Source organism: Schistocerca cancellata, chromosome 1, assembly GCF_023864275.1.
Source record: "Schistocerca cancellata isolate TAMUIC-IGC-003103 chromosome 1, iqSchCanc2.1, whole genome shotgun sequence".
Classification (NCBI taxonomy): Eukaryota; Metazoa; Arthropoda; class Insecta; order Orthoptera; family Acrididae; genus Schistocerca; species Schistocerca cancellata.
The window spans coordinates 1,274,584,353-1,274,608,049 of record NC_064626.1 but is presented as its reverse complement, the minus strand read 5'-3'; the positions used below and the strand labels follow the sequence as shown (position 1 = coordinate 1,274,608,049).

The window sequence follows — 23,697 nt, the reverse complement described above, 5'->3', positions numbered from 1 at the left end:
CTCACAGCATAATGAACAACTATTGGTTGGTTGACACTTAATGCCCACAACCTGGTGTGTGGAAGTAGTGACACGAACAGCAGAGGTGAGTACCTTCTAGAATATTTCCTCAAAAGCAACCTCGAGATCCTGAATACGTGCAGGGAATGTAACTGACAACTTTTACGTCCATTTTAAGGGGTAGCTATGTCAAAAAATGGAATGTGGCGTTGCATGCCCTCCTTATATGACCACAAGTATACAAGGTTGAAACAGGTGTTTAACAGACTATGGCCTACGGGGATACTAGGAGAACAAACTGGTGCTCATGTAGGAAATACCATAACTCACCCTCACCTGAAGTCAGAAATTCGATAACGAATCCAGCAGGTTAGAAGGAAACGTCAAACACAATGATATCTGCCATTGTGACCTCGGATTTAGAAAACTGTCCATCACCAAGAAGTGCATAAACTGAAATGTAAGTGTGCCTACATGAAACAAAAATCTGGAATTGCAAAGGAAGCAATTAAGGAGGAAGGGACAAAGAGCAAAATATTTGGAAGCCCTTGCCAAATACAATCTTGTGCTCAAGGAAATGAAACTATCATCCTGGAAGGTATTCTTTGAGGAAGACGAAGGTACAGCTACTTGCACCAGATTTTACAAAATCATCACCAGAATACCAACTAATCCAGGAGGTAACTCTAAGGAAGGAGGATTGTGAATACCCAAGGGCAGCAAATGAGATGCTGGTCGTGCTCCTCACGACTCGCGTCCCTCAATGCTTTCCGACAGATAAAACGCTTGGAGGTCACAAAATGATTGTTTTCAGTCCGAAGCCAGGGAGAACTGATCATACCGAGGCTAAGGACACAAGACCAATGAGCCTGTCCTTTCTTTTAAAAGCATTATAAAAACTGGTTAATGTGCACACTAGACAAAGGTGACTAACTGAGTTACCTCTACAAGTAAACCCATACGTATACCAGCCACGCAAATTATGTGAAACACCATCTCACAAATTTGTTGGATGACGCTCTCTCTGCACCTCCCCATTTATCAAGTAGAGTTTTAGCAATAAGACACTGGAATACATGGTTAGAGCCACAAAAGAGTGGGACAGTGAGACCACCATAAATACGCAGATTAAAAAGAAGGGAGGCAGGTAGAGGCCACTGGAATGAACAAAAAATGGTCATCAACACCACCAGAAGGTGCCTGCAAGGAGGGGTTTTGTCCTCACTACTATGAAACCTAGTGCTGACTGAACGTATTTAAGAGCTAAATACAAGAGACTACTTTTGCCAAGGATACACAGGCTCAGCCACTGCAATACTTGGCAAACTTGGTAGTAGTGTTAGAACAAGGGCACAATGTGCACTGAACATTGTGCAAAACCGGTGCAGAAGACAGGACCTGAGAGTCAATCCCAACAAAACTGTCGTGGTACCATTCACGCGAAAGCACACGTACTGGAATCTTAAGCTTCTCGACGAAACTCTACCTGCAGAGGGGATAGTTAAGTATCTAGAAGTAACCCTGGATGCTAAACTGTCATGGGCTCCTCACGTGAGGAATATATGTTCCAAGGTGAAACGTACTCTTAAGACCGCTAGAGGGGACTGTGGAAAGAAAGTGTGGTCTAAACCCCACAAGTATAAAGTGGATAAACTCTGTTGTAATAAGACCTAGGATAATTTATGGGGAACAGTATAATGGAACAAAGTAGAACAGAAGGTGGCTGCTAAGAAGCCTGGCAAGGTGCAGAGGCTTGCCAGCTTAGCCGTACCAGGCTGTATTAGCAGCACACCCACTACTGAGATGAACACTGCAATACACCTGTGGGTTTAAATGGAGGCAGCGCATAAGCATACACGCTAAAAACTTGAAGTAACTGGATACCTTTAAGATGTCAGAATCCCACATCACTACAGCAAATGTGGTAAATATAGGAATAGTCAGAGAAACACCGACTGACTATACAGTAACTTCAATTGCTTCAATAGACCTTTCAGTCTAATAACTGGAAGTGGGGATCAGTGGAAGAACTAACCACAACACTGTGCAGGAGACGTAGCCCGGTTTGCCGATGCGTCGAAAACGGACCAAGTTGTTGGGGCCGTGGTTGATAGTGTAATGCTTAGACTAGAGAGAAGCGTCTCTACAGAAGCTGGCCTCGGTGAATATCTGTTCACTGTGACTGTGTGCAAGGAGGAGAATGTACATATGTGTTCAGACAGCTTAGCAGCCCTGAAATCTCTACAGCCCAAAATGTGATCAAAGATTGTAACGTAATGTCACAAAGTCCTAACGAGGCTAAATGGAAGCAACAGCGTAAAGCTGCTGTGGTGCCTGCTCACTTACGAATCAGTGGCAATGAACAAGCTGATAGACTGGCCAGGTCAAGTGTGACAACTCCATTTACTGGACCAGAACCTGTCCTAATCACCACTAAGTTGATGGTGAAATCGAAACTATGAAGCTGTATCAGAAGGGCAGCACATAAAATATTGGACTAAGATACAAAAACAAAACATGGCACACTATGATGCCAAAGGCATGTTTTAAGAGAAGTTCTGTAGATTTAGGCTTCAACAGGAGACACACTAAACTCATGGTAGGACTAATGACGAGCTATGGAAACCTTATAAAACACCTACACACATTGGATATAGAGAAAGAAGCCCCATCAAAATACACAAGAGTATTCATGTCATTAAGTCCTTAGGAAGTTGTGTGTAATAAAGAACTTGTAAAAAGGCCTCCTACTTCTCCTTAAGGGTGCTGTTTGGCCTTACTAGAATCACAGGTAGCGAAATTGCCTAAAAAGCCTGTTTTGGTGAAGGTAATAATGGGCTGGGTCTCCCTGCTCAAATCAAATCAAAGACAGATTATGCAGTAGATTCCTCAGTCAGAAAACACATTTGAATGTCAGCTATTTCTGAGAAAATCATGTTATGCCTCCTGTAAGGATAAATGTCTATCAGCACTTGTTGGAATAAAATTCACGAGACAGCAATATGCCTATATACAGATGACTGTAGTAATGCATTCACAAGGTACAAAAATGCATTGCATTGGTGGAGATCGTTTGTACTCAGGTGATACATGTGAAAAGGTTTCCAGCGTGATTATGATCCCACAACAGAAATTAACATACTTTGAATGAGTAATGGTAGTTGGAGCTAGACGCATGGGACTTTCCATTTCAGAAATCGTTAGGGAATTCAACAGTCCAAGATCCACAGTGTTGAGTGTGTGCCAAAGATACGAAATTTCAGGCATTACCTCTCACCATGGACGACATGTGGCAAATGACCTTCACTTAACAACCAAGAACACAGGCATTTGTGTACACTTGTCACTGACACAGAAGCAACATTATGTGAAATAACTGCAGAAATCAATGTGGGATGTACGACAAACATATCCATTAGAACCCTATGGCAAAATTTCGTGTTAATGGGCTACGGCAGTAGACAACTGAAGTGAGCGCCTTTGCTAAGAGCACATCACTCACGTGCAGCCTAGAGATTTCTGTAAACCTCTGTTTAAGAAATCTGGTGTTCCTCCATTACTATGTGTATACAGTATGGAAACCCTTTTATTCTTTAAAATATATGTAATAGAAAAGGACTGCAGGCTGCAAAAAAATTTTGATATACATTATCACTTTACCAGACAAAACAGAAACTTACATATAACCCTAATCAGCACAGTTCTGCGCCAAAAAGATACCCTTCACATGGAAGTTAAGCTTTATAAAAAAAATTCATGAAAACATAAAAGCTATTACTGAGGTCAATACCTTTGGAAAATCTCAAGTCATATTTACAGCATCACTGCTTTTACTCCATTGAAGAATATTTTATGAAGTGTGTTATATAAATACTTATGTATAAAGTGTATTATTGTAACCTTAAGTAAGCAAGCCCAGAAATGACTTTCAACTATATACCTATAACTTGACTTGTCCAAAGTCTTGTACATAAGATGCCTTGTAGTCAACATGACCAATAAATACAATACAACACAACACAGTGCTTCTCCAGGGCTCTTGACCCAACCAGTTGGACCCTAGATAACTGGAAAACAGTGGCCTCGTCAGATGAGATTTTGAACAATTCGTGCAAATGATTTGGCCACCCAGATCACTTGACATGAATCCCATCAAAAATTTATGAGACATAGTCGAGAGGTCAGTTTGCGCACAAAATTCTGCACTGACCCCACAGCAGGGGCTTTCCAGTGACTAATTGAGTCCATGGCACATCAAGTTGCTGCTCTACACCAGGCAAAAAGAGGTCCGACACGATGTTAGGAGATATCCCATAACTTTCACCACTTCAGTGTAAGCCACAATTCCCTTGAAATCAGAACTATGCCCAGTTATTTAAAGAAAGCATAGGTCACACCCACCTAGAAGAAAGATAGCAAAAGTGATCCACAAAAGTAACATCTGGTACCAATGAAATCCACCTGTTGTAGAATCCTGTATCACATTTTGCACCGGTAAGTACTGAGGTATCTCTAATAGAATGACCTCCTCCATTCCAACCAGCATGGGTTCCAATAATGTTGGCCACACAAAAATCAAACAGTGCTTTTCTCGTATGATATCTTCAAAGCTCTGGACAAAGGCAATCCAGTAGATGCATCCAGAAGTAAGTTCAGCAGTGTCCCAAGAGTGTTTTGAGGCCTTTAGTGATCATGTTCTGTATTTTTAAGCCAGTAGACAGTATTAATAGCACCTACATTCCCAAAATTGTGCTATTTCTGTGTTACATATAAAAAGAAAGGCAGTACGGATAGTGACAGGTTGGTTTGACTCATGGGGGACCGTCATGTAAAACTATAAAAACCTGAACTGACGGAGGGTTGAAGATTGATGTTGACTAAAACACAGGAGCTTGCTTACAAAGTTGCAAGAGGAGCATCTAGGATATATTAAAAGCCCCTACGCATCACTCGTACAGATTTTGCAATGGTAGGATTAGACTAATTACAGTGCGTATGAAGGTTTTTAAGTCATTGTTTACTGTTCTCACATTCATTGTTGCCTTTTATCCCACCTCCAGAAGCCTTTTCATGTCGATCCTGAATGGTGATGGTCCTGAATGTTTTCCTCAGTCGCTCATACCAAAACTGCACTATTTCAATGCTGGGCATCACAATTCTGATCTCCATCACAGAGGTATCAAGAGATGGGGAGAGATGGGTAGGGGGACTGTGACGACATTCCCATTGTGACACGTCCATGGCGGTGTTGGACAGAATTGTGGTGTTACTTGGTGCCAATGTGACATCACTAATCCACCTTATATCTCGTATGAATTTCTCAGCTCTAGCTTTTTTTGACATGCATTGACAACTTGCTGTTTGAAGAGTCGACGAGCCCGAGTGAGACATCGCAGGGCACCATGCTTTGGCACCATTACAGAGGAAAGTGTAGGCACCTTTGAGCCAAATTTCAAACTTCTGTGTTACACTGGGGGAATATAAAGGGGTTTAAAAAAAGTGACCCTTCAATTTATTTGCAAAGTGCATGCAGTACAATGAGATGTACCTTCTGCCTTGCAATTCACAGTGCTTTGCAGAGTATAGAAAAGAAAACAGACATACAAATAGAATTCTGTAAATTCTTGTCTTGGTTAAGCTTAAGTTGTCTTAAGTACTTCTCAGCACTGGCAAAACTATGAGAAATTACAACTTTTTGAGTTGCTGTTATTTTATATTATTTCTTCTTTTGTTTATGGAAATCTATGTATAAGCTCGTGTTAAATTTTGCTCATAACATAGAAATCAGAGTTTCATCTTGTTGCAGTTCCAATTATGAAGGCACCTGCACTTAATATTTACAGACCTATCATTATATAAACTCATGTGAACTATCAAATATGCTGTTTTAAGAAGGAAAGTTGCCACTTAACATCTTACTTACCATATAGCAAAGATGTTAAGTGGCAGATAGGCTCAACAAAAAGACTTTCACAATTAAAGCTTTCGGCCATTGGCCTTCGTCAACAATACACAAACACGCGCATGTTTGTGTATTGTTGTTGAACGATCACACACATGCGTGCGCGTGCAAACACAACTCTCACACACGACTGCAGTATCAGGCAACTGAGGTGTTGACGGGCATATGTATATTGGATCAGAGCTGTAGGAATTCTCTTGGCTATAGGTAGTCCATTCTCCTACCTGTGGTCTAGGGGTAGCATCTTTGATTAGCTATCAAAATGTTCTCAGTCCTGGCTTTGAACCACATCACCACCTAACTTTGAATAAAAATCATTTGCAGTGGTGGCTGACAATTTCCGTCATAAGAAGTCATCCCTCATTCAGCCAATGGCCTTATCAAAGAGGGTAGAGGAGGACAGAAGTTCAGAGCACTCTCTTGCCCTTGGGGTGGGAGCCTGCCCCTAAAGGCGGAAGAATCAGCAATGTTCAACAGCATAAGGATGCAGAAGGCAATGGAAACCACTGCACTAAAGACAAAATGTGTATCCACAGGACATGGGGTCTGTAATTGAAAAGTGTCATGATAATCTCTCTATTATCAAAAGATTACGGACTAGTCAGAAGTTTGAATGTGGTAGGGAAGCTAGAAAATCTGAAAAGCAAAATACTAAGGCTCAAAACAGATATAGTGTGGGTCAGTGAACTGAAATGACAAAAAATGAGGATTTATGGTTAGATGAGTACAGGATTATATGAACAGAAGCTGAAAATGGTACAATGTGAGAAAGATTTGTTATGAATACGAAGATAGGACAGACAGTGAGTTACTGTGAGCAGTTCAGTGATAAGGTGGTTCCTGTCAGTATCGGTAGCAAGCACACAGACAATGATAGTTCAGGTAAACTTTCCAATGTTGCAAACTGAAGATGAAGAGATAGAGAAAGTATACGAGGTTACTGAACAGGTAATTCAGTACGTAAAGGGAGACAAAAATCAAATAGTTATGGAGGACTGGAATATGATTGTAGGGGAAGGAGTAGAAGAAAGGGTAAGGAGAATGTGGGCTTGGTAGCAGGAGAAAGGCTAACTAAGTTCTGCAATAAATTTAAACTAGTAACAGCAAATACTATGTTCAAGAATCACAAGAGGAGAAAGTAGACTTGAAAAAGGCCAGGAGATATGGGAAGAGTTCAGTTAGGTTACATCATGGTCAGACAGAGATACCGAAATCAGATATTGGGTCATAAGGGGTACCCAGGAGCAGATATAGACTCTGATCACAATTTCGCAGTGATGAAGAGTTGGCTGAAATTTAGGAGACTAGTGAGGAAGAATCACTGTGCAAAGAAGTGGGATACGTAACTACTATGAAGTGAAGAATTACACTTTAAGTTCTCTGACGCTACTGACACTGCAAGAAGGATAGTTCAGTAGGCTGATGAGTTCGAGATGACTGGATACCTCTAGAAAGCAGGAGTCATCCCACGCAGGCATAACAGGAGTAACTTCTTCAGATAGTGCTGCAAATGCTCTTACAACTGTTGAAGGGCAAGAGTTTCTATTGCAATGATGGTATTCAGGAAGCGGGGGTCACAGAGTAAAAGTACTTTGCAAAAAGGATAGAGGCTGTAAAGTATGGACTGACCTTAGATTGTATGATTATAAAGGACCCGACTAGTGAAAATGAGGGGCTGATGGAATTTGAAAAAGGTTCTTGAGGTAGAATGGGTGACAGCCTGAGACATCGACTATAATGGTAACCCCATTAGGTGGGGGTACCAAGTGCCAGATGTGACTTTAGATGTGTGATTGGAGTTTTACAAGGGCAAAGAACAGTTTTCGGAATTCGCGAAGCTAAAATGAGCAGCGATTCGTGGTTGGACGGTCACGGAACAAAAGGAGCAACTGTAAATTTATAAAACAAAGATAAAAAATAAGTAGGTAAAATTTTACAGCTAAAGTGTTTTAACATATAGAGAGCTACGTAGGTAGTTCAGAAAATGTTTCAAAGAAGCAGAATGTAGAGGGCGCACTCGAAAATAAGTACATTTTATCCCAAATTGGTACACAAGACAGTAAAACACATGCTACTCTAAATTTACACATGCAATCATACAACGAGATTGTAAATAAAAATGCGTGATTGGTTAACAGTGAAGCTCAGCAGCACGAGTCAGTGGAGGAGAAAACATTAAGGAATTAGACTGAAAGGCAGTATCACCGAGAGAGCACAGAGTTTTGGCATGACACTATTTAATGTGGTGAGCCGTTACAACAGCAGGCGTTCAAATTGCACAACCACTGGTGGCTGATGTGTGTTTCGAAGGCAACTGCTGTAGAGGAGATGGAAGTAGGGAAATATTGCAATGTGACAGTGGTATGCGAATTACATAAGCAGTCAGAGGAATAGAAATACAACGTAATCTTTGTGCAAGAACCATGTTCAGTACCAGGAAAAATCCCCAATAAGATTACAACAGCACCAGTCATAACAGAAGGAATCCCACACCCGGGTTCCTGGGTTTGATTCCCGGCGGGGTCAGGGATTTTCTCTGCCTCGTGATGGCTGGGTGCTGTGTGATGTCCTTAGGTTAGTTAGGTTTAAGTAGTTCTAGGTTCTAGGGGACTGATGACCTAAGATTTTAAGTCCCATAGTGCTCAGAGCCATTTGAACAGAAGGAAGATGCCTGATGGCAGCAGTAATAGTACTCAAAAGGAGATTAAAAGTAATGAAAATCACTCAATTTGTATGATGAGCACACTATAGTCACAAAGTTATTCCTGTGGATACCAGTTAGTATACTGTCTGAATGTACTTCCAAATACTGTGATAAAATATCCACGCACATTGAAAAATTAAAGCATATTTGTCAGCCTTTTTATAGTAAGCTAGTTGTAATTAGTATTCACACAAACATTGTATCTGCTCTGTATCACAGTGAAACACCAGATATGGAGGCCATCAAATGGAAGATGTGATTCTGTAGCTGCAGTTGTGTATGCATAATAATCTTTGTAATTTTCCTACCTGCTGAAACAGGTGGGAACAAGTTCCAATACAGACATTAAACTTACAAGTGCATCAGCTAGTAGGTAGTTCAACACTGGGAAGTCACCTCAGGAGAGAGCATTCATAAACTGATTACTGCTGCTTCACTGCCTCACTATGGAGGCTCAGGGAACAACATAGAACTCTCTCATTAAGACGGCAAGAAATTTCAGGAAAGAGGATTGGGAGCTTCTCCGCACAGAGAATATTCCCCCATCCTAACTGCAGCCAGGAGAGAGTATTGATGAAAAAGTCACTGAATTATTGGACACTATACAGAAAGCAATAGAGAAGGTTGTGCCACTGAAGAAACACGTTCATGCAGCACAAATGACACCTTGGAGCACAGAACTTACTGAGATTAGAAGATAAGTTTGTAAGGCGGAAGAATATAACAAAGACGTAATTTAGACTGAGGTAATATAGGCAACTAAAAGAGAGTATTTAACTGAGATAAGCTCTGTCAGACAAGCTAGCTGAGAGAGATTTGTTCTTGAAAAATTTGCAGCTGTTCCCTGGGGTATGCCCTATAAAATTATAACTAAGAAAACAAGAGCCCCCACTGTTCTGCCCACAATCCAGACTGAAGGCCAAATGACAAAATATACTGAAGTTCTTTTTGAGTTCGTCTCCCACATGACAATGAAAACAAGGACACTGAATATCACAAAAAACTGGATTCCAGGACATTAACTTAGAACTACTTTTCAATAGATTACATCCTCGAGAGCACAAAGTAGCGTGGAATTAATAGGAGTTGTTATATACTGATGATCTGTTACTTTTAGTGTATGCCAACAGTCTGGACTGGATAGAAAATAAATTAGTAAACTGCTCGGAATCTTGCATGAATGGTGCTCACAGGTGCACCTGAAGGTAGCTCCACAAAAATTGCCAAACTTCTTACTTATAGGAAGTATTATTAGGGATCCCTCAAAGTAAATCGGGAGGTATTTCGAAGGTGTATCATCAACTGGTATTTAGGTGTACACTTGGACAAATGCTGGGCATTCAATGCCCACACAGAAATTGTAGCAAGGGCAGGTAATGGTATGATGAATGAAATTATTAATACGGGGCAAATATGGTTTTGTTTGCCAATGAATGTAATGAGATTGTACAAGTATATTAATTGTATTTGTGGGCTATGGTGCTGGTATTTGGATGCACAGGGTAAGACTGGTCAAACCTACTGCTGCAGTAAAGAAAGTACAGCGAGGAATTCCACTACCATACTGCAGAGCTTTGAGCACCATACCTACGGACATTCTAACTAAATTAATGGGCATTATGTCCTCTAGATCTACAAATATGAAAAATAGCAGCTAAATTGGCTGAGAAAGAAACAGTACAAAAAATACGCAAGATTCCCATAGAATCAGCAACAAATCCAATAGTAATAAAGAATTCAAAATTTGCAGACTAGCATCAGAGATGTAATTCACCCGACACAGAAAGGAGAACATTTTAATTCTTCCTGATGCAGATGAAAGGCTTCATATGACACATTTTGAGCCCAGTAGGAGATTGGTCAACTACCTTTCTAAACATGGGCCATAACCTACATATCTGAATAGAAATGGCTAAAGACAATGACCAGCTGACGACTATGGCAAAATTGGGACACACCATCATGTCCTATGGAAAAGTACCATAGTTGAAGATATAGCAAGGACTGCTAGGCAGGCTTTGAGAGGTAAAAATGTTTATTAGATAATTACAGTAAAACAGGAATTTGATACCCTATATCTGGAAGATGATGCTGTATCTAAAAAAAAGGGGGGGAGGGGGGGGCAAGGGGTAACTGTAGCCAACAGAAGCCAGAGCAGAGGCGAGTAAGGCCTGTACATGATCATAGGTAATGTGAACAATCACATGGTCAAACGTGTATCCAAGGAGACTGAGAAGATTCAGTGACACATAGTTATGCTCTGATCTGTCACCATGCTGTCTAGTGGCAGCAAAATATTGCAGGCCACGATGAACTGGCTGGTTTGGTACGGAACGTACATGGAGTGTTCAATAAGTAATGCAAACCTTTTTCCTTCGTCTTTTTTTTTTTTTTTTTTTGCGTTACATCGTGACGTATTCCCACTTCGGCCCCACAGTTCCATAAAGTTGCACTATACTTTCTTTCCTTTCTTTTGCTTTTGCGTTTTGTCCCGTGGAGATGCAGGGTCGGCACGGTTAATCGGATGTGGAAATGTTAGTTTAAGGGGTGGCCAGATATCCCTCCTGCCGCCACCCCGTACTCCCAGGGAAGGAAATAGTGTCTGCGACGAGTGTAATCCATGGAATAGTGCGAAAGTGTTCAGATGTCTGCGAGCCATGTAACTGAGGTGGAACGTGGTGACCAGCCCAGTATTCACCTAGGGGGATATGGAAAACCACCTAAAAACCATATCCAGGCTGGCCGGCACACCGGCCCTCATCGTTAGCGCTCTCGGCTAACATGGCGTGTATGTTGGCACTGTACGTAGCCTCCAAAATGGTGCCTGTAATGGAGGTGTATTCCATGCAGGGAGCTGCTGTCGAGTTTCTTTTCGCAGAAAACCAGAGCACTGTAGACATTCATATGCACTTGCAGGTCTACAGAGACTTGGCAGTGAACAAAGGCACAGTGTGTCACTGGGTAAGTCGCCTGTAATGATCACAACAGGTTTGCACAAATCTGTCTGACTCCCTCATGTACGCAGGTAGCTAACAGCTATGACACCTCCGATGTTGGAATGTAATGACACACTGGTTCGAAGTGATCAGTGGATCAGGACAAACTTCTCCTCCGCGACAATGCAAGTCAGCGCACCTGGTAAGAGCTCACAAAACTTTATTTGACTGTTCTTCCTCATCCACCCTACAGCCCGGACTTCACACCTCCCGACTTCCATCTATCTGGTCCAATGAAGGATGCATGGGAAGTAATACATGGAGGTTACTGATGCAGCAAGACATGACTCTTACGTCGACCAGTGGACCAGTGGAGTGCGGGTGTACAGGTCCTCCTAGAAATATCGTCTGATGCTTATAGCACTTTTTATTGTAGTAGTAGTAGTACATGATTTTTGTAATAGCAGTAGGCACAATTATCACTATCAATTAATCAAGATAATCTGAAATAATGAAAACCTACAGCTCTTTTTCTGTCACAGTAAAGGAAGACCCGACTAACAGTGGATGGTGACGCCACAGGAAGATGATAGGTAGCCATCTAAATATTAGAGAAGTGATAGTAGAAGAAAAAAGATAGTCAGGAAAAAAATAGTATTACAGACAATGTAAACTTAATTCGTGCCAAACAAGTAGATCATCATGAAAATTCATTCACATTTTATTCTATGTGTAATGGTCAATTGTTGTAAGCAAGAAAGTAGGCTATAATAAATAAATACATAATGGACAAATGGACACCGAGTTGTAGATCATTAAAGAGAAACAGTAACAAAGGTATAAGGGCATGGGAAGGACGAGAGCCAAATCGGCAAATGTATAACAAAAATGGAAATTCCTTGAGAGAGCAATACATAAAAGAAGCAAAAGGCAACCACTCACTTATAGCGGATGAATGAATGGTACACAGAAACACACAACAGAAAACAGCATTCATACTAACTTTCGAGCACTAGCTCTTTTTCTAGAAAAAATACACACAATCACATAAGCAACTCACAGATACCCAAACACACCGTGAACACAGCACAGGCACATCCCAGAAGTTCAACATGATCTCAAGCGGCTCCTCAAGGACTTTGGTCCATCCCAAAACCCGTCTTCCAAATCCATCTCCTTCCTCACGCGAGCAACCTCCCCCCTTTCCTATCTTTTACCTAGTCCCCAAATTCCACAAACCCAATCCCACCTGTCTCCCTATTGGTCTTCCAGTGTGGCTGGTAAAATGCTCCAACAGAATGAGCCTCTGCCTTTGCTGACAAAAACCTCCAAACTATTGTCTGCAACATCCCATCATATATTCAACACATTGCTCACTTCCTTTACCGCGACCCCACAGTTCCTGCTCCATTACCACCAGGCTCCTTGTTGATCAGTGTGGATACAGCATCTTTGTTTGCCAACATTCCCCATGCCCATAGTCTTGTGGCCATGGAACACATTTCTTTACGTCGTCCTAATACTAAATGCACCACTTCTTTCTTAAATCATCCTATCCAATCATAATAATTTCATATTTGAAGGCCAAATTTACAAACAAATCTGTGGTACTGCCATAGGTATTCACATGGCACCATCCTATGTCAACTTACTTATGGGTCATTTGGAGATATCCTCCTTAACAAGTCAACACCTAAAATCTCTTGCATGTTCCAGACTCACTGATGGCATATTCACAATCTGGATTCACGGCAAGGACAACTTTTGTTTTTTCCACCGTAACTTCCACACTTATTCTCAGATCCACTTCACCTGGTCCTTTCCATCTCACTGAGCCACCTTCCTATGTGTCGACCTCCACCTCTTAGATGGCTTCAAAATACGTCTGTCCATATCAAGTACATCAATGAACAATAGTACGTCCACTTTGATAGCTCTCATCTGTTTTATGTCAAAAAGCCTCTTCCTTACAGCCTCACCATCTGTGGATGCCACATCTGCAGTGAAAATCAGGAGTTGTCGAAATATACCGACATCGTCATCAGAGGCTTTACTGACAGACAATATCATATCTAGCTCACCCATAAACAAATCCCTCATGTCATCTGCTCCTATGATGCCAGTACAGCCATAAACAGCCATTGACCAGCACTACTCTGTTCACCCAGTACCAAGATGGCCTAGAAAAGTTCAACCATATCCTCCACAAGGGCTTTGATCACCTCTCATTGTGCACTAAGATGAGAGATATTCTACCCACAGCCCCCAAAGTAGTTTTCTGCTGCTCACTCAATCTACTTAATAACCTTGTCCATTCCTATTCCACTCCTACTCTCCACAGGTCATTCCCCGACGGTCAGACCAGCTGCAAGATCTGTTCCCATACACCCATCCACTGCCTTCCAACACGGTCCAGTCACAGGCACTTCCAACCCGATAAAAGACAGGGTCCAATAAAAGATAGGTTCATTCTGTTGTCATAGAGCATCTGTACCACTAGTTATTTATTATTTGTCAATAAGTACTTAGATTTGGGAGTATACCCTCGTCTGTGTGCCTATTTGTCTCATTCTCTTCCAGTGGGCTGGCTTTCTCTCTTCAGTTCATGTTGTTCCAGTCTACTTTACTACTTTGGTTTTTTCCTCTTAATCAGCTTGCCATTTGTGATATCTGGACCTGAATATTTTGCAGTTCCGGACATTTTCTGAAGTAACTGCTGCCAATTTCAAATCAAGTTCTGATCTCGCCACCCCATTTCATCATGTCAGTTTTTGCTTCACAAAAATTGACTATTTGTTTCGCATGTGTGTCTAGGTTAATTCTTTTAATGTGTCCATACAATCTTAACCCGCATTTTCAAATGACATGATGAAAATTTTTGGATTTCCTAATTGTTCTAAGGCAATACTGTTTATCTGTTGTTGTTGTTGTTGTCTTCAGGCCTGAGACTGGTTTGATTGCAGCTCTCCATGTTACTCTATCCTGTGCAAGCCTCTTCATCTCCCAGTACCTACCACAACCTACATCCTTCTGAATCTGCTTAGTGTATTCATCTCCTGGTCTCCCCCTACGATTTTTACCCTCCACGCTGCCCTCCAATACTAAATTGGTGATCCCTTGATGCCTCAGAACATGTCGTACCAGCCGATCCCTTCTTCTAGTCAAGTTGTGCCACTAACTTCTCTTCTCCCCAATCCTATTCAATACCTCCTCATTAGTTATGTGATCTACCCATCTAATCTTCAGCATTCTTCTGTAGCACCACATTCCAAAAGCTTCTATTCTCTTCTTGTCCAAACTATTTACCGTCCATGTTTCACTTCCATACATGGCTACACTCCATACAAATATTTTCAGAAAAGACTTCCTGACACTTAAATCTATACTCGATGTTAACAAATTCCTCTTCTTCAGAAACGCTTTCCTTGCCATTGCAAGTCTACATTTTATATCCCCCCTACTTCGACCATCATCAGTTATTTTGCTCCCCAAATAGCAAAACTCATTTACTACTTTAAGTGTCTCATTTCCTAATCTAATTCCTCAGCATCACCCGACTTAATTTGATTACATTCCATTATCCTTGTTTTGCCTTTGTTGATGCTCATCCTATATCCCTCCTTCAAGACACTATCCATTCCGTTCAACTGCTCTTCCAAGTCCTTTGCTGTCTCTGACAGAATTACAATGTCATCGGCGAACCTCAAAGTTTTTATTTCTTCTCCATAGATTTTAATACCTACTCCGAATTTTTCTTTTGTTTCCTTCACTGCTTGCTCAATATACAGATTGAATAACATCGGGGAGAGACTACAATCCTGTCTCACTCCCTTCCCAACCACTGCTTCCCTTTCATGCCCCTCTGCTCTTAGAACTGCCATCTGGTTTCTGTACAAATTGTAAATAGCCTTTCGCTCCCTGTATTTTACCCCTGCCACCTTCAGAATTTGAAAGAGAGTATTCCAGTCAACATTGTCAAAAGCTTTCTCTAAGTCTACAAATGCTAGAAACATAGGTTTGCCCTTCCTTAATCTAGCTTCTAAGATGAGTCGTAGGGTCAGTATTGCCTCACGTATTCCAACATTTCTATGGAATCCAAACTGATCTTCCCCGAGGTCGGCTTCTACTAGTTTCTCCATTCTTCTGTAAAGAATTCACGTTAGTATTTTGCAGCTGTGACTTATTAAACTGATAGTTCGGTAATTTTCACATCTGTCGACACCTGCTTTCTTTGGGATTGGAATTATTATATTCTTCTTGAAGTCTGAGGGTATTTCGCCTGTTTCATACATCTTGCTCACCAGGTGGTAGAGTTTCGTCAGGACTGGCTCTCCCAAGGCCGTCAATACTTCCAATGGAATGTTGTCTACTCCGGGGGCCTTGTTTCGACTCAGGTCTTTCAGCACTCTGTCAAACTCTTCATGCAGTATTATATCTCCCATTTCATCTTCATCTACATCCTCTTCCATTTCCATAATATTGTCCTCAAGTACATCGCCCTTGTATAGACCCTCTATATACTCCTTCCACTTTTCTGCTTTCCTTTCTTTGCTTAGAACTGGGTTTCCATCTGAGCTCTTGATATTCATACAAGTGGTTCTCTTTTCTCCAAAGGTCTCTTTAATTTTCCTGTAGACAGTATCTATCTTACCCCTAGTGAGATAAGCCTCTACATCCTTACATTGGTCCCCTAGCCATCCCTGCTTAGCCATTTTGCACTTCCTGTCGATCTCATTTTCGAGACGTTTGTATTCCTTTTTGCCTGCTTCATTTACTGCATTTTTATATTTTCTCCTTTCATCAATTAAATTCAATATTTCTTCTGTTACCCAAGTATTTCAAATAGCCCTCGTCTTTTTACCTACTTGATCCTCTGCTGCCTTCACTACTTCATCCCTCAGAGCTACCCATTCTTCTTCTACTGTATTTCTTTCCCCCATTCCTGTCAATTGTTCCCTTATGCTCTCCCTGAAACTCTGTACAACCTCTGGTTCTTTCAGTTTATCCAGGTCCCATCTCCTTAAATTCCCACCTTTTTGCAGTTTCTTTAGTTTTAATCTACAGTTCATAACCAATAGATTGTGGTCAGAGTCCACATCTGCCCCTGGAAATGTCTTACAATTTAAAACCTGGTTCCTAAATCTCTGTCTTACCATTATATAATCTATCCGATACCTTTTAGTGGCCCCAGGATTCTTCCATGTATACAGCCTTCTTTTATGATTCTTGAACCAAGTGTTAGCTATGATTAAGTTGTGCTCTGTGCAAAATTCTACCAGACGGCTTCCTCTTTCATTTCTTAGCCCAAATCCATATTCACCTACTATGTTTCCTTCTCTCCCTTTTCCTACTACCGAATTCCAGTCACCCATGACTATTAAATTTTGGTCTCCCTTCACTATCTGAATAATTTCTTTTATTTTATCATACATTTCTTCAATTTCTTCGTCATCTGCAGAGCTAGTTGGCATATAAACTTGTACTACTGTAGTAGGTGAGGGCTTCGTATCTATTTTGGCCACAATAATGCGTTCACTATGCTGTTTGTAGTAGCTTACCCGCATTCCTATTTTCCTATTCATTATTAAACCTACTCCTGCATTACCCCTATTTGATTTTGTATTTATAACCCTGTATTCACCTGACCAAAAGTCTTGTTCCTCCTGCCACCGAACTTCACTAATTCCCACTATATCTAACTTTAACCTATCCATTTCCCTTTTTAAATTTTCTAACCTACCTGCCCGATTAAGGGATCTGACATTCCACGCTCCGATCCGTAGAATGCCAGTTTCTTTCTCCTGATAACGACTTTCTCCTGAGTATTCCCCGCCCGGAGATCTGAATGGGGGACTATTTTACCTCCGGAATATTTTATCCAAGAGGACGCCATCATCATTTAACCATACAGTAAAGCTGCATGCCCTCGGGAAAAATTACGGCTGTAGTTTCCCCTTGCTTTCAGCCGTTCGCAGTACCAGCACAGCAAGGCCGTTTTGGTTAGTGTTACAAGGCCAGATCTGTCAATCATCCAGACTGTTGCCCTTGCAACTACTGAAAAGGCTGCTGCCTCTTTTCAGGAACCACACGTTTGTCTGGCCTCTCAACAGATACCCCTCCATTGTGGTTGCACCTACGGTATGGCTATCTGTATCGCTGAGGCATGCAAGCCTCCCCAACAACGGCAAGGTCCATGGTTCATGGGGGGGTTTATCTACAAGTTTTGAACTTTCGAATTTTCTTATGAATTTGTATGCCTTCTCCTCAGTGTTGTTAATGTCTGTTTTCCTCTTCAAAATCAGTGTTTCTGATGCACAGAGGCATTCTGGTTTAATTACTGCACCGTAATGTCTTAGTTTTGAATATTTGGAGTACATTTCTTATTGTAGATATTTTGGGTAAGTTGTTATGCAGTTTCCACTTTTAATTCCATTTTCCTAAATGATTTCACCAAGATATTTAAATTTTGGTCATTGTTTGATTTTGTCATATTTCGTCTATGAATTTTGGTGCTCGTTTGTTGCAAATCATGTACTCTGCCTTTTCTAAAGATATGTGTAGTCCAACTTTTTCTGCAGTTTCATTCATGTGTTCAATGTGTTTTGGGCTGATGAACTACCATGAGTTAATATTGCTTAACTGCGTGCAAATTGTATGCAATTTATAGATAACTTTCCCCTGTCTAAAGAGAGTGCGTGGTCAATTTTGAGGACTGGTTTTTGTTTGTGCCATTCTTGTATCACTTTCTCCAGGAAACAGTTGAAAAGTTACGGAGACAGTCCATCTCCTTGTTGTACTCCAATTTTGATTCTGAAAGGATCTAAGATTAAATTTAATCTTTGACTCTGTATCTGTCAGTGCCTATTTCATGTTTGCAAATGTTCTCAGGTCTAATGATTTTTAAGCTTTAGTCTGCCCATCAACGATGCACAGGTGGCCTTGGTAGTGGAAGACAATACATAGAAAGCAGACATATTTATTTTGTTATAGTCCTAGTCCCACACAAACTTTCGATCTCTAAAGAGGGTTCACTTCTCTTTGTGTTAATAGGAGGATTCTATTTTCCTTTTGGCAAACAGTTACAACTTAATACTATTTGGAAGTAGCTGTGCATGGGCATATGAACGCGGAAGGGGGACTGTGGAAAACAATCATATCACAACAGTCCACAGAGAGAATCCTGGCTATCTCTGACTGAGCTCTATTATTTGTCTTAACTTTAAGAGTCAACAACTGCACATTTCAATAACCATTTATTTTCAAATTTTCTGTTTCTTTTTGAAAATCTGCTTACACGTCTGCTATAGATAACATACAGTTTGTGAAGTAATGAATGTTATCTATCTAGTGGTATCCTGTTCCCTCATGAGTTGTTTAATGTTCCATCTGACCTTTTTTTGCTTGTACTCTGCAGCAAACAAAATTTTATTCATGTTACTTTGACTGAAATATGTTGTTTGTCTAAATTTGTCCTAGTTCTCTTAAATAAACAAACATTTTCCCCAAATAAAACTTATGACAGTTTTGGCACAATGAGAAATCATTGCATAGAAATAATTTATACCTTACAAGACTAGCACAGAAAAAAAAGGGTAGGAAACATACTACTCTGTGATCCTCTTCTGATTTTGTCAAATTCTGCCCCAAATATATGATCTTCTGTAAGCTGACTGAAAGGTGCAGGATCTTCAAAGGGATTCCAGTCAGCAATATCTGCTGACAGTGATCTACCACCATGGGTAAGAGTATTGGCAAGTTCTCCCTACAAATAAAAGAATTTAAAAAAATCACTTATCGGTAATACAATGACAAATTACTGCTTACAAAAGTAGGCAAATATATTCACATATCTAAGAATAAAAAAGTGTTACCATATCCACAACAAATCATTATCAGTTCTGAGAACTCTACTAGTTCCAACTATGGTTTCTGCAAGTTTACCTTTAATCATTTCACACTTCAAATACATAATTCAGTATAATGTGTAGGTATTCAACAAATGTAAGGAGGTTCATCAGTCTGTTAATGTCTATAGTGGCAACTCTTGCACCTTAAATGAAACAACAACATTGTGACGATTGTGTGTGTGTGTGTGTGTGTGTGTGTGTGTGTGTGTGTGTGTGTGTGTGTGTGTGTGTGTGTGTGTGTGTAATGTCTACAGGCACACATTCCTGTTCATTGCCAAGTTGCCAGCCATCCACCTACCAGCATAAAGGACCTTTTGCTACTGTTAGGGAATTTAATTTTTGGGGAAGTTTACTTTTTCTGAGACTGTTTATTAAACAGCAACAGTTGCCACATGATATGACTGTCCATTTCAGCCATCTGCAGGTCACACATACGGCACTCACAACCTCTTGATATACAGTGAGTGAGTTTCATGTTCCATGCACCATTAGCACAACAAATCATAATGATGTAGAACGAGTCTCTTTACATTCACATCATATATTAATTTGTAAACATGATTACAAGCTGAACATTTGTTGGTTCTTTTAATAATAAAAATTTATTATTATTATTAAAAATAAACAAATGTGATCTTGTTATTCCTACCCACCAACTTTTACACATTAAAATAACATAAATTAAACTAGGGACTGTAAGGAATTGACAAGCAGAAACTTTTCAATTTGTTTTAAAATTTACTTTGTTTTCTGTGAGACATTTTATATCACTGGGTAAGTTACCAAAAATTTTAGTTACAGCATTGTACCACTCTTTTTCTGGTAAAGACAACCTTAACAACTTGAAGATCTGACGCGCGAAAGACTAAAGGTTTTGAACAGTGCGATCACACAGTTCGGCCTTCAAAATGTATGGACCCAGGATGGCAGGATCGTAGTCAAGACGGAAGGAGGGAGGAAAACGGTGACGAACATGTCCGAACTGAAAGTCTGAGCGAAATATCGCGAGACACAAAGTCTCATATTGTACTCTGTCTAATATAAGTTAATTTTTATTCTTTTTTTCATTTTTTACGTAAATTTTGCTTTGTTATTTCTATAAGCACCATAAGTACTCTCTTTAAAATCAGTCAATTGTTTCACATAAATATTGCTTCTTTATTTGTCTATCATAAGTGCTCATGCATATTCATATTATCAGTCAAACGGGAATTAACATTGTCCATTAACAGGAATCTCCTTAAAACCACCTTTCTATATCTGTCATTTTCATCCTCGTCACTACCACTACTACTACTATTATCTTTTTCGTAACCACTACTGCCACTTTCCATCTTTCTTTTTGCTCCTTTCTCCGATACCTCCAGCTTGTCTTTCACCTTTAGCTCACAGACGCTTGAGTCAGTCACGACCTTGGACACACCTGTAAATATGTCTTCCCCCGCGAAATCCAGCTTTTGTCCCTCTTCCGGCCAGCAGGTAGACGGAGCGCGCTCGGTCCTACAGGCGGCCACAATGGGACGGACCGGTTCCGGCGACGGGCTCTTTGTGGCCCACGCGAACGCGCAGTCGCTAACGGCTCACTTCGACGAGTTCTGTGACCTGTTCTGCCAATCGCTGTTCCATGTTATCCTCGTCTCTGAAACTTGGTTGAAACCAAACATTTCTTCCGACGCTATCCGAATCAATGGTTACTCTCTCCTAAGAGCAGATCGTGAAACACGACGCGGAGGTGGTGTGGGTGCCTATGTTCGCTCTGATCTCAGACCTACTGTACTATGCACATCGGATGCAAAGGGCGAAGGAGAAGCAGAGTTCTTGTTTTTCGAAATTAACACATCAAATCAGAAACTGCTAATTGGAGTAATCTATAAACCTCCAAACGTCGGTGCTATGTCCTCCTTTCAGTCTGCCCTGTCCTCGCTCGTGACACTGTATGAACACATAATCATTATGGGCGACACAAAAATCGACTTACAGTTAAAATCTCCCTCTGCAGAAAAACTAAGGAGACTGTTCCACTCCAATGATATGAGTTTAACACCGCTGGACCCAACTCATCACACGCCACACAGCCATACACTCATAGATATAATAGCAACAAAGCGACCAGATAAAATAATTCGCGCCAATCAGACATCCGCTCCAGGACTCTCTGCTCACGACGTGATATTCCTAAATTACTCAGTGCATACTACCAAAGAAAAATCTCACCTGGTAACCTACAGAAACCTAAAAAATGTTAACCATGACGCTCTTCAAAAGGATTGCTCAGACATCCCTTGGCATGATATAAGCAATGAACCGACTTTAGACGGAAAAATTCGGGAATTATGTCGCAAAATTATTACACTGTATGATAAACATGCTCCTCAACGCACTGTCAAGGTAAAGAGAGCTCCCGCTCCGTGGCTCACCACTGCATTACGCCAGTTAATGAATAAACGTGATGCTACACATAGGGCCTTCAAGCGTAACCCAACTCCCGAGGCATACGAAGCTTATAGGAAACTCCGAAATAGAACCAAGCAAAGCGTGAGGAATGCCAAAATCAGACATGCCCGCTCTGTCGTATGCGGTATAACAAAACCTGCTGCACTGTGGAAAAAGCTGCGCAGTTTCGGTATAGGGAAGCGAAGATCTGACGCTGTTTATCAAGCGTCTGCAGAAGAATTCAATGATTTCTTCTCAACAGCTATAAACTGCCACGCAGCGACAAATTACCAGCCCCAAGATATCAATCTCTCGAGAGACAAGTTTTACCTAAAACATGTAACTACTGGCACAGTACACAAGGCAATTATGAGAATCTCTTCCGAGGCAGTAGGAAATGATGGAGTGAGCATTGGCATGATTAAGAACGTCGTAGACACTATTACTCCAGTTATCACAGACATCTTCAACCTGTCTCTTGTCAGTAGTACATATCCTACTGAGTGGAAGCAAAGTTTAATTCAACCTATACCCAAGACTGACAACCCTAAGTCGCCAGGTGATTACAGGCCGATCAGCATACTACCTGCAATATCTAAAGCCCTAGAATACATCGTCCATGAACAGCTGACGGATTACCTCAAAACTCATAACATCCACAACAAATATCAGTCAGGCTTTCGAAAGCACCATAGTACAGCAACTGCATTAATCAAAGTAACTGATGACATTAAACATGCTATGGACAGACGTGAAGCTACCATCCTAACACTGCTTGACTTTAGCAAGGCTTTTGATACAGTTGACTTTGATATATTACTAATTAAAATGAAACAGCTGAATTTCTCAAACAGCGCTATACACTGGTTCGACAGCTACCTCAAAAACAGAAGTCAACAAGTCATTTGTGGGTCGGAAAAGTCATCATGGAAAAACGTGCGCTCTGGAGTTCCCCAAGGCTCCGTCCTTGGTCCATTACTCTTCTCACTGTACATTAATGATATTTCTTCAGTGATTCACTCCTGCAACTACCATCTATATGCCGACGACATCCAACTGTACATAAGTGCAAGCCCCAAGAACATTGCTGACGCAGTAGCGAGTATGAACGCAGATCTTCGCTCTGTTTCTCGATGGGCACAGAACCTAGGTCTGAAACTAAACCCCAAGAAATCCCAGGTCATACTTATATCTCATCCAAAGTTAATCAGTCGGTACTTTCGCGAAACAGTCCCTCAAATACTCCTCAATGGTACCCAACTACCATACCAAAAAACAGTAAAAGACCTTGGAATAATCTTGGATGAACACCTAAACTGGGAAGAACAAACAGTCACAGCTTGCCGGAAATCGCTCTCCTCCCTACATGCAATTCAAAAATTTAGAAAAATATTTCCAACCCATGTTAAACAAAAACTAGTCCAAACACTAGTCTTGCCTAATCTTTACTACTGTGATGTAGTTCAACACGGCACAAATAGTGAAAATTCGAGATGCCTCGAGCTAGTGATGAATGCCTGCGTTAGATACGTATGCAATATACGGTTGTATGATCATATCAGTCCTTCATACTCCCAGCTAGGTTGGATACGCCCACATAAGGCACGCGATCTCCACACGATGTGCTTACTTCATCGATTTCTTAGCCACTGGTGCCCCCAATACTTATCTTCTCACATTAAACACCTATCATCATTCCACAACCGCAATACCAGATCGGATACATCTAGCATCTTGGCTGTACCTTTACATAAC

The 23,697-nt window shown here is 40.9% G+C and overlaps 1 protein-coding gene across 2 annotated transcripts in view; it reads right to left on the bottom strand.

The window, feature by feature from the left end:
• Window positions 1–23,697, bottom strand: part of LOC126095047 (BMP-2-inducible protein kinase) — a 258,480-nt gene that overhangs the window by 81,732 nt on the left and 153,051 nt on the right. For both annotated transcript variants that reach the window (XM_049909726.1, XM_049909735.1), the window contains exon 12: window positions 19,208–19,364. In XM_049909726.1, the coding sequence (XP_049765683.1) occupies window positions 19,208–19,364 (157 nt within the window). The remainder of the gene's footprint in view (window positions 1–19,207; window positions 19,365–23,697) is intronic.